This window comes from Cebus imitator, unplaced genomic scaffold (genome assembly GCF_001604975.1).
Source record: "Cebus imitator isolate Cc_AM_T3 unplaced genomic scaffold, Cebus_imitator-1.0 Scaffold590, whole genome shotgun sequence".
Taxonomy (NCBI): Eukaryota; Metazoa; Chordata; class Mammalia; order Primates; family Cebidae; genus Cebus; species Cebus imitator.
The window spans coordinates 998,169-1,010,804 of record NW_016107905.1 but is presented as its reverse complement, the minus strand read 5'-3'; the positions used below and the strand labels follow the sequence as shown (position 1 = coordinate 1,010,804).

General features: G+C 39.7%; 1 protein-coding gene across 1 annotated transcript in view; it reads right to left on the bottom strand.

The window, feature by feature from the left end:
• Positions 1-12,636, bottom strand: part of ERH (ERH mRNA splicing and mitosis factor) — a 13,118-nt gene continuing 482 nt past the window's right edge. The window contains exons 2-4 of the mRNA XM_017516493.2: positions 11,928-12,015; positions 6,787-6,907; positions 1-264 (exon numbers count right to left, since the gene is read on the bottom strand). Coding sequence (XP_017371982.1) covers positions 162-264; positions 6,787-6,907; positions 11,928-12,015 — 312 coding nt within the window. The 3' untranslated portion in view covers positions 1-161. The remainder of the gene's footprint in view (positions 265-6,786; positions 6,908-11,927; positions 12,016-12,636) is intronic.

Here is a 12,636-nt window from a genome sequence, read left to right as displayed (position 1 = left end):
CTGATTGAACAAATCCTCACATTTCATCTAATACAGTCAATCTTGGCTAGAGTATAACAAAGTGGAAACAGGATTACTATGATACAAAACTTCCACTACAGCACGCTGTACACACCTGTGTTCCAAGCCCACCCCCATCCCCCGTAATGCTTCCAACACAATTATTTCCCAGCCTGTTGGGCCTGCCGACGAAGGAGCACGTAGATCTTCTCTTTAATCCAGTCTTTGTTATAAGGCTGGTATGTCTGGGTATCAGCCCGGTAACTGAGGAGAGAAAGGCAATAAGCAAAGTCACAGTGGTCAATCACTGTCAGGTATTTAAATTCCCAAATTATAACCACCCAATGATGGCACAGATGTGTACATTTCCAAAAACGAACTTAATGAGAAATTGAAAGAGCTACTTACACAGTCATTAAATTTTAAGTGATATGAACTTTATATCACTTCGTACAATCTTATAGTGGAAAAAGAAAGCATGACTTAGAACTTTTAAGTTACATGCCCAATATGTTACATATCAGATTCTTGACAGAGTATGACCAGAAACCATGCGTTCTTTCTTCTACCTAGTTTCCATTTTTATGGTTCCTTTAGTGATTGAACAACAACAACAACAACAACAAAAAAACCGGCTGGATGTGATGGCTCATACCTGTAAACCCAGCGCTTTGGGAGGCCGAGGTGGGTAGATCACCTGAGGTCAGCAGTTCAAGACCAGCCTGGCCAACATGGTAAAACCTCATCTCTACTAAGATACAAAAATTAGGTAGGCATGGTGGCATGTGCCTGTAGTCTTGGCTATTCAGGAGACTGAGATAAGAGAATCACTTCAACCGGTGGAGGTTGCAGTGAGCCAAGATCTCACTACTGTACTCCGCACTCCTGCCTGGGAGACAGAGAGAGACTCAGTCTCAAAAAAAAAAAAAAAAAAAAAAAAAAAAAAAAAATCAAAAACACTAGTACAAACTTTAGATTTGCAAAGTTTATTTTGACTTAACTAAGAAAACTTTTAAAAACATGTTACTGGCAACAAAGATTTCTTGCTGACTTTCCCCCCCCCCGTAAAGTATTAAGAAAATCGTATAACCTGTATTTTAGGATTTGTTTTTTGAAATAAATAATGCTAGAGGCCTATGGAAAAGAACTATCAGAAGACATAGCAAGCTCCAAAATATCTCTATATCAGAAGGGCAAGGAGTACACAGATTAGCATTAGCAGTAAAACTCCAGTGAGACTGTGAGTAGTATCTAATAAGATGTTACAAAGTACTAGGTGTTGCTTTAAATTCTTATCTGAATTAACTCATTTTTACAACCCTGTGACTAGGTACAATTATCCCCCACTTTTTTTGAGACAGAGTCTTGCTCTGTCAGTCAGTCTGGAGTGCAGTGGTACCATCTCAGCAACCTCGCCACCCGGGTTCACATGATTCTCCTGCCTCAGCCTCCTGAGTAGCTGGGACTATAGGTGTGCGCCACCATGCCTGGCTAATTTTTTGTATTTTTAGTAGAGATGAGGTTTCACTATGTTGGCCAGGCTGGTCTTGGACTCCTAACCTCAAGTGATCCACCCGCCTCGGCCTCCCAAAGTGCTGGGATTACAGGCACCTGGCCCCCTTTTTCATAAATGAGGAAACCAAGGCTTGAAAAAATAAAGCAACTTAATTAGCTAAGTAACTACTCCTGACTCCAGAGTCCTCACTGTTAATCACTAAGTTAGAAACCTGCAATAAAATTTTTGGCAAGGGAAATAAATTCCAAAGTAGGAATGCTTTATACAATTAACATCATATTCTTCCTCTGAACAATAAGGTCACAGTCTGGTTTATTAAAAATGTACAAGATTCCCATTTTAAAAAATACTTAACCAAATAAAAAGAAACATTCTAAAATGTAAACTAATTTTCTCTGAAAATCCTTTGTCCATGCGTCCTAATTAAATAAGCTCTAAGCTAGTTTACTGCAAATTGTGGCAGAAGAGACTGTAACATTTATATTAACACCGGAAGAACTTAAAAAGGAAAATTTCTCACATTATCATATCTGGGTGGGACTGGCTTTGTTTATACCATTCCCCCCAACAAAAATCACTCTGGTTTGTGAACATTTAGTAATCCATCAACTTGAATGCAAATTTCCAACTCATAAAATAGTAATAATGCCTTCTTTATGGAAAGCTGTGTGTTGATGGCTGTTAACTGGCACTTGAAAATGAGATAATTAAATGTTACATACTTAATAAAATGCCTAGTCTTTGGCACAGGTGAATCTTTTAACCTATTGTGATAGTCAATGAATGTAGGTTTATATAACAACAGAAGTGGTGGGTCGGGGCAGTGAAATCAGCAGCATCTTCAGTGATACTAACTTCTCTTACTGATCAGGAATAACTCTCATCATTATAATAACTGAGGGTGAAAATGTCCTTTATGTCTCTAAGCAAACAAGGAAATCCTGCATAGTCAAAAGGATATTATTTTCGTCTTACAAAAACTTATTTTAAAAACTTACAGATCATAAAACTGAAAAAATTTATACTCTGACTACCAAAAAAATGGACCCAATCTCTGGTCTTAGGAGTAGCAGCCCAAATCCCAGTTCTTAATGAAAGAGGGTTGAGGATATGCTGTCACAGGATGTGCTGTGGCAGTGGGCGACCTCTTTGAAAGCAATACCTTATTTCTCCTGAATATTCAAATAACAAAAAGGCATAACCAAAGTCATCTGGGAAAAATAGTTTTAAGTCCTAAATTTGATTCTGAAAGTTTTCCAGAGGCCAAAAAATTTTTTCTTTTTTCTTTTTTTTTTTTAAATGAATTTCCTATAAACTTTTTTTTTTAATTGCATTTTAGGTTTTGGGGTACATGTGAAGAACAAGCAAGGTTGTTGCATAGGTACACACGTGGAGTGTGATTTGCTGCCTTCTTCCCCATCACCTACATCTGGCATTTTTCTCCATGCTATCTCTCCCCAACTCCTCACCCCCCGATGTCCCTTCCCTATTTCCCCCCGACAGACCCCAGTGTGTGATGCTCCCCTCCCTGTGTCCATGTGTTCTCACTGTTCAACACCCACCTATGAGTGAGAAGATGCGCTGTTTGATTTTCTGTTCCAAAAAATTTTCAACATTAGAAACAACATAAATAGCTACAGGTTCCAAGCTATTTATAAGAGAGAGATTACTGATAATTTATGATTTTTAACACTCTCTCTGACATTAATCTTTCTTCTATATTTCTGGAACTACTGTAGGTGGGAAGAATTATCTAGGTAATAAAGCTTTCCCTCGATTTTGCTTTAAAATAGCAAATATTATATTAAAAATCAGTTTAGCATGCTAGATATTGTTTCTAGTTTACACTTTAGTCTAGTACAGCCAGGCACAGTTGCTCATGCCTGTAATCTAACCCCTTGGGGAGGCTGAGGCAGGAGGATCACTTGAGCCCAGGAGTTTGAGACCAGCCTGGGTAACATAGTGAGATCCTGTCTCTAAAAATTTTTTTATAAAGTCTAGTACAAAGATAGAAAAGTTACGTTGTATCACTAATGACATACTTATATGTCATTAACACATCACTTGTAACTGTTTTACTTTGTGCAATTTTCATATTGTTGAAAAAACCTGAATACTTTCTAAATCTCAGTTGAAATTAACAATTTATCTCACTTGTAGAAATTAAAATTCTTATCATTCTACTCCTGGCAAATTTAAGAACATCCTTGCAATTAAAAATAAAACTCCATCCTGACTTCATCTATCTAGTTGAAAATGGAGTTGCTGCATAATCTAATACTACTGTGCTCAGCAAGCACTTGATCCTCACAAGGAGTCTGGTGAACTAGTTTTGTCTGAATTTGACAAACGAGAAAACTCGTTTGTAAAGGCAGCAATACCAAGCTACCTTGTCAAAGGGAGCTAGCAAATGCTAGAGCCAGGATTCAAACCCAACTATGTCTAATTCTGACACTCCAGCTAGCTCTAAAACACAGCCCCCCAAGACGAGTAAAACATGATCCTTGGCTTCAAGTTTACTTCCCACTTACTGCGTTTAAATATAACATCCCAAAAGCATCAGGATTAGATCCTGAATGCTTCAGTAAGGTTCTTTTATAAAATAATAAAGACAACCATCAATTTTTAATCTCATCAATGCAGAATACAGCTCTGTAATATAAACAAGGGAAATAAAACATTATCAAAAATTTTAGAAAGCTATGCCTCAAATACACATGGGTGACATGCATTTATATGACCAATATTTACTCAGTACCAATTATGAACCAGAGATGCAGCAGTGAACAAAAGCAAAGCAACTTGTTTTTAAATTCTAGCAATTAATATACACATCAGTAATTTCATATCAAGTGGATGATTTTGTCAACATCTAGGCCTCCCAATTCCATGAACTCTTTTCCTCTAATGATCTCATCTTCCCACCTTCTCTTGGCCAGATCCCTAGACCCTGTCATTACCAACAATTTCAATTTCCTAATTTCAAGTATGTCATTCTCTGATCACCACCTTCCTAATACTCTAATTTGAGCAATCCTTGATCCAGTGGGACCTATAATTAACTGATCTACCTCTCTCTCTAGCACCTCTTCCTATACCCCCAAAGCCCATGGTCATGCAGTCCCTTGGTGTTATCTTCATATAAGCCTTCAATCTTTAGCTAAATCTTTACTCTCTACCTACTCCTCCCCTGTAGCCATATAGGTGAGAGAGACTAGGAAAAAAATCCCATGATCACAATGACTGATTCCACTTTATTTTTATTTATTTATTTTTTGAGACGGAGTTTCGCTCTTGTTGCCCAGGCTGGAGTGCAATGGCGCGATCTCGGCTCACCGCAACCTCCGTCTCCTGGGTTCAGGCAATTCTCCTGCCTCAGCCTCCTGAGTAGCTGGGATTACAGGCACGCGCCACCATGCCCAGCTAATTTTTTGTATTTTTAGTAGAGAAGGGGTTTCACCATGTTGACCAGGATGGTCTCGATCTCCTGACCTCGTGATCCACCCGCCTCGGCCTCCCAAAGTGCTGGGATTACAGGCTTGAGCCACCGCGCCCGGCTGATTCCACTTTAAATGATTGTCAGGTAGGTACTTTGGAGGAAGGACACTTAATACATCCCTGAAATAATTAGTTTCCTAATTCTTTCACCTTCTTAGCTTATTTCTTACTTTTCCACAAACCTTTAACACCTGTTTCAAATGGTGTCCTTGCTTCCTATCTGAGATAACTGAGGCATATTTCAGATAACTGAAGAAGATAATTCCCCTAGCCCCCAAATTTGCCTGTCCTCCCTTTTTTATGAATGAACTGTTCAAGAGCCAATCCGAGCTATCAATTTCTCCTCTAGTGGATCATCCCATCAGCCTGCAAACTTACCATTATTTTCCCCACCTTAAAAAAAGTAATTTCCTTTTCCAGCTACAACCCCATTTCTGTTCTTTCAAGCAAAATTCTCAAAAAAAAAAAAAAAAAAAAAAGGCTGTATGGGCCACCTATAAATCCTCTTTTCATTCCCTTCAATTCACTGAAATCTGTAAGCATTGTACTCTTACCACACTACCAAAACTGTTTTGGAAGTTACCAAAGACTTCCACAGTGTCAAATCTAGGGGTCAATTAAATTCTCAGTCCTTACTTCTCTGACCTATCAATAGTATGAAACACTTCTGCATTGGCTTCCAGGATATCATTGCTCTCTGCCCCTCCAATCTCTTAAGATTCTCTTCTTCACTCATTCCTCCGCAGCCTCAAAGTCTTCCTTAATGACTTCAAACATGGCAGGCACTCCTACTTTAGGACCTCTACACTAGCTGTCCCCTATTCCCTCGTCTGGTATGTTTTTCCTTTAGATGTCTACATGGCTTAAAGTACCATGCAACATTCATTTGAATGTTCTGAGTGACCAAAGTGAAATGGCTACAACTGGAACACAATGAAGAGGTGCAGAAAACCAAACTCAAACATCCCAAGGAAATGCAAGTTTTAGAACTTTTGGGGAGACAGCACGGTGCAGCCACATTCTAGGACTGTTCCAGTGGTGATCCAGGAAGTGCCTATGAATAAGACTCGTACATTTCTCATCACTGTTCTTTCAACTTCTAGCACAGCACCTGGCATGTAGTAAGTATTCAAGCATCTGGTGATTGAGCATTGTATCATAAGGAGCCTCCATTTTCGTCAGTTAAATGAGCTGTATTTACACTCAGTTTCTATTTGCTAATGTAAAAAAGATTAGGTAAGTCTATCGTAATACTTTACGCTCCTTGTTAGTAGTTGTCAGAGGCAGATTATCAATAAACTATAACAAATATATTCAACACTCTCATTCTAATATTCCAAAATATACGTATTTACACAGGCTAGGATTAAAATTAAGTACAATTTCAGCCCTACACACATTTAAGGTTTTGAAATGTCATGAAAAAAAGATAATCTTAGTTTTAATCCAAAAACAATGGCTTTAGGACAAAAATTGTAAAGGCGAAACAAAATTATTAGGTATAAGGAACAAAGAACAGGGACATGGAACTTCTTAATTAGCATCCTTTCTGGATACTAACTATATCAATTAGCAAAGTTCTTTTTTTTCTGTGCCTTTGGCTTTATGTTGCCAATCTCTTATTTCTGTAAGAGAAATATTAATTACTATATATTATGCAAATGCAAAGATCAGTGTCAGGCATATAGTTAGCTCCCAATACCATAAATCACCTCAAACAGACAGAAAATATTAAAAAATACAAGATAACAGACATGTTTGCTAATACTTACACCAGGCAGCTGAGGTCTGCCAGATCATCGATGAAATCAAACAACTGACTGATGTCATATGTAATAGAAGGACTGTTGGGATTCATTCTTTTCAGATGTTCTTCATACATTTTACAAACGCCTAAGGAAGGATAGGCAAAAACCAAAATCTTACAATCACTTACAAAAACTTCTAGATATGAGTAGTGCTATATGTCAATATCATATTTACTTTATAATAAAGTTGGGCTGGGGAAAAGATGGTAGATTGATGGTTTTTGATTATTGCCACTAGCAAATAGTTTTTTATAAATTCACCCGGCCAGGTGTAGTAGCTTATGCCTGTAATCTCAGCACTTTGGAAGGCTGAGGCAGGAGGATCACTTGAGCCTACCAGTTTAAGACCAGCCTGCCTGGGTAACATAGAGAGACCTCATGTCTACAAAAATTTAAAACTTAGCCAGGCATGATGGCATGTGCCTGTGGTCCCAGCTACTTGAGAAGCTGGGGTGGGAGGATCACTTGAGCCAGGGAGGTCAAGGCTGCAGTGAGCCATGTCCGCAGCACTGCACTCCAGTCTTCACCACAATAGTGGTGTAACTATTTTGTGTCTTAAGGTGGTAATTTAAGTCCAAGTAATCCTGGACTATGGATGCAGACAGACTTGAGTTCCAGCTCTGCTCCTGTCAAACCATGGACAAATGACTCCATTCCCTGAATCACACCTGTCAAATAGTTAAGAGTGCCTTTTCATAGAATTGTGCCGTTTATTTGAAATAATGCACATAAAACATCAGCACACAAACAAGCATGTAAGTACTCAAAATAATAAAAAAGATGAGCAAAATCATTAATAGCAAGCCCACATTACTAACTATAATTATCTATAGAGTACATTATCTATTCAGTTTTTATTCAATGATACTCTCCTTTCTTATTCCCACAAAAGGAGAATATATCTTTTCAGTCTATCCCCACTGTCAACTATTTAAGACTACCACAATGAATGGATAAGTGACATAAATGTTATCTAGCAAATACATGTCCTATACTGTGTACAAAGGCCCTTTATTAGCTCCAAATTAACTTTTCAAATCTCCTAATAAAAATACTATTCAACCACAGAACTATCAAACAACTATCTTAGTGTTTTTGATCGCTACTGGCATACTACATTGTGATCACAGAATATCACCCATGAGTTACTGAATGGAAAGAAAAAATTAGGAAAATAAATTCACATGTCTTAAAAAGGCACTGACCCATGGTTACCATCATAATTTTTTTTTTTTTTAAGACGGAATTTTCACTTTTATCACCCAGGCTGGAGTGCAATGGTGCAATCTTGGCTCACTGCAACTTCTGCCTCCCGGGTTCAAGCGACTCTCCTGCCTCAGCCTCCCAAGTAGCTGGGATGACAGGTGTGTGCCACTATGCCGAGCTGATTTTTGTATTTTTAGTAGAGACAGGGTTTCACCATGTTGGCCAGGCGAGTCTTGAACTCCTGACTGCAGGTATCTACCCGCCTTAGCCTCCAGAAGTGCTGGGATTACAGGCGTGAGCCACTGCGCCTGGCCTCCATCATACTTAATGGTTAAAGACTGGATGCTTTACTGCTAAGATTAGGAGGAATACTAAAATATTTACTGTTGCTACTTGTATTCAACATTGTACTAGAAGTTCTAGCCAGGACAATTAGGCAAGACAAAGAGAAAACAACTTTAGATTGGAAGAAGTACAGCTATCACTATTTGCAGATAATCTACATTATCTCGTAGATAGAAAATCCCAAGGACACAATAAAAAACCTATTAGAATTAATAAATGAGTATGGCAAGGTTGCAGGATATAGGATCAGCATATGAAAATAAATTCTATTTCCACACCTTAACAAATCTGAAAATGAAACTAAGAAAACTTCATTTATAACAGCATAAAAAAGAATAAAGTTCTTAGAAATAAATGTAACATAACTAAAGAAATGCACAACTTGTACACGCTACACTATAAAATGTCATGGAACAATCCTTTTTTTTTTTTTTTTTAAATCTTGAGACAGGGTCTCATTCTGTCGCCCAGGCTGGAGTGCAGTGGCCCGATTACAGCTCACTGCAGCCTTGACCTCTCAAGTTCAAGTGATCCTCCCAAGGAGGTGGAACTATAGTTAGCGACACCATGCCCAGCTAATTTTTATACTTTTTGTAAAGCAGGAACTTCATCATGTTGCCCAGGCTAGTCTCAAACTCCTGGGCTCAAGCAATCCGCTCACCTTGTCCTCCCAAAGTCCTTGGATGACAGGTGTGGGATGACAGGTGTGAACACGTTCCCATGTTCATGGGTTGGAAGACCTGATGGCAATACTCCCCTAAATGATCTACAGATTCATGTAATTCTTATAAAAATCCAAGCTGCTTTTGCAGAAACCAACAAGCTAATCCTAAATTTGACAGAGAAATGCAGGAGACCCAGGAAACTCAAAATAATCTTGAAGAACAACAACACTGGAGGATTCAAACTTCCTGATTTCAAAACTTACTAGGAAACTACTGTAATAAGACAATGTGGTATTGGCATAAGGATAGGTATATAGATCAATGGAATGAGAGTCTAGAAACAAACCCCCACATTGATGGTCAATGCTTTTTGACAAGCATGCCAAAACAATTCAAGAAAGAACGGTCTTTTCAACAAATGGCCCTATGACAACTAGATAGTCACATGTGAAAGAACAAAGTTGGACACATCCCTAAAGCAGACCAGAGACCTAAAAGTAGGAGCCCAAACTCTAAGACCCACAGAAAAAAATAGGCTGGGTGCAGTGGCTCTCACCTGTAACTCCAGCACTCTGGGAAGCCAAGGTGGGTGGATCACCTGCGGTCAGGAGTTCGAGACCAGCCTGGCAAACATGGTGAAATCCAGTCTCTACTAAAAATATAAAAATCAGCTGGGTGTGGTGGCACACACCTGCAATCCCAGCTACTTGGGAGGCTGAGGCAGGAGAATCACTCAAACCTGGGAGGCGGAGTTTGCAGTGAGCCGGGGTTGCGCCACTGCACTCCAGTCTGGGTGACAGAGTGAGACTCCACCTCAAAAAAAAAAAAAAAGAAATGGGAGAAAATGTTTGTAAACTAGGCATCCAGAATCTAAGTCACTCAAACAACTCACCCAGAAAAGAACAAATGGTCCCATTCAAAAGTGGCCAAAGGATATGAGCAGACATTTTTCAAAAGAAGTGGTTAACAAACACATGAAAAAATGATCATCAACTAATCATCAGAGAAATGCAAATTAAAACCACAATGAGATACCAACTTTCATCAGTTAGAATAGCTATTATTAAAAAGAAAAAAAAGGGCAGGTGCAGTGGCTCACGCCTGTAATCCCAACACTTTGGGAGGCTCAGGTGGGGAGATCACATGAGGCCACAAGTTAGAGACTAGCCTGGCCAACATAGTGAAACCCTGTCATACTAAAAATACAAAAATTAGCTGGGCGTGGTGACACACACCTGTAGTCCCAGCTACACAGGAGGCCGAGGAGGAGAATCACTTGAATCCAGGAGACAGAAGGTGCAGTGAGCTGAGACTTTACCACTGCACTCCAGCCTGGGCTACAAAGTGAGACTCTGTCTCAAAAAACAAAAACAAAGACATTGGCACTCATATGTTTACTCCAATACTATACACAACCGCAAAGTCATGGACTCAACCTAAGTGTCCATCATCAGTGGATGACTAAAGGAAATGTGGTGTCCATGTGCATATATACTCACACATACCATGGAATACTACTCAGCTATTAAAAAAAGGACAAAACCATGTCTTGTACAGCAACATAGATGGAACTGGAGGTCATTATCTCAAGTGAAGTAACTCAGAAAGTCAAATATCTAACATTCTTACTTATTAGTGGGGGCTAAATAATTTGTACATATGGACAAACAGAGTGGAATAACACACACTGGAGACTACAAAAGGTGGGAGAATGGGGAGGGATGAGAAATCACCACTGGATACAATGTACACTAAGTGATGGTTACACTAAAAGCCCAGACTTAGTTGGGTGTGGCAGCTCATGCTTGTAATCCCAGAATTTTGGGAGGCTAAGGCAGGAGGACTGCTTGAAGCTAGACGTTTGAGACCAACATGCCCAACACAGTGACACCATCTCTATAAAAAAACAAAAAATTAGCCAGGTGTGGTAGCAGGTTCCTGTAGTCCCAGCTACTTGGGAGGCTGAGGCAAGAAGACTGCTTGAGCCCAGGAAACTGAGGCTGCAATAAGCCATGATCACCAATGCACCCCAGCCTGGATGGCAGAGCGAGACCCTGTCTCTTAAGGAAAAAAAAAAAAAAAGAAGGGCCCAGACTTTACTACTATGCAATGTATCTATATAAGTACAGAAGTGCAGAAGACTGCACTTGTATTCCTTAAATCTACTAAAACAATCTATTAAAAACAAACACAATTCTATAGTACATGAGTTTAATCAGTATAAGGGATACCTGTAAAATATTTCCATACTATAACAAACTAACATGTGACAAACGATAAGACAATATTTATAAAACAATGAGAAGCTCTGGAAAGTCATTCATTATACACATTAGTTTAATTAAAAAAAAAAAAAACCCTAATACTTGCAGCAAGGAGGATAGTATGCACATAATTAATGTTTAAAATGTTCAACAACAAACAGGCCAAGGCAGGCAGATCACTTGAGGTCGGGAGTTCGAGACCAGCCTGGCCAACATGGTGAAACCCTGTCTCTACTAAATACACAAAAAATTAGCTGGGGTGTGGTGGCGAGTGACTGTATAGTCCCAGCTACTTGGGAGGCTGAGGCACAAGAATCATGTGAACCTGGGGGGTGGAGGTTGTAGTGAGCTGAGATCGCATTACTTTACTCCAGACCGGGTGACAGAGTGAGACTCTGTCTCAAATAATAACTAAATAATATGTTCAACAACTATGATCCAGCCTAAATATCTAACTTCCCTCTTAAAATTGGCAATTCAAGAAATTTGGAGGTCAGAAGTGATGAGGGCAGGGCTTGGGGTGCACTACTTAAAAAAAAAAAAAAAGAAAGAAAGAAATTTGGAGGGGGAAAACCCAGTTCCTAAATGAGATATTTTTCTATCCCTTGATTAGTGTTAAACTCACCTTCCATGCATTCATTCACAGATTCGTAATCTGCATAAGTTCTGCCTTCTGGCCTTTTGGTAGGCTGTACCAGCAAAATAGTGTGAGACTGCAGGGGGAAAACATGATTTCAATATAAGTTTCTATTTGAGAAATTCATAATACGATTTTTAAAAATCCCCACTTGTGATGCAATAATGATTGCTAGTTATTCAAACGTAACTAGAGAGGTCAGGCATGGTATCTCATGCCTGTAATCCTCGTCTTCTGGGAGGCTGACGGGGGAAAATCACTGGTGGCCAGGAGTTTTGAGGCCAGCCTGGGCAACAAGCAAGAATAAACATGCTGGGTATAGTAAGCTGGATCTGTCAGCTTTGAGAAAAGGTTAGACAACCCTGGCCCATTGTTCCTACAGCAGGGTACAGCATTTGGAGGGAAAAAGAACCATCCCTGGCCGGGCGCGGTGGCTTACGCCTCTAATCCCAGCACTTTGGAAGGCTGAGGTGGGTGGACTGCTTGAGGTCAGGAGTTCGAGACCAGCCTGGCTAACATGGTGAAACCCTGTCTCTACTAAAATACAAAAACTAGCAGGGCGAGGTGGCGGGCGCCTGTAATCCCAGCTACTAAGGAGGCTGAGGCAGGAAAACTGCTTGAACCCGAGAGGCGTAGGCTGCAGTGAGCTAAGATCGCCCCATTGAACTCCAGTTTGGGCGACAGAGTGAGGCTGTCT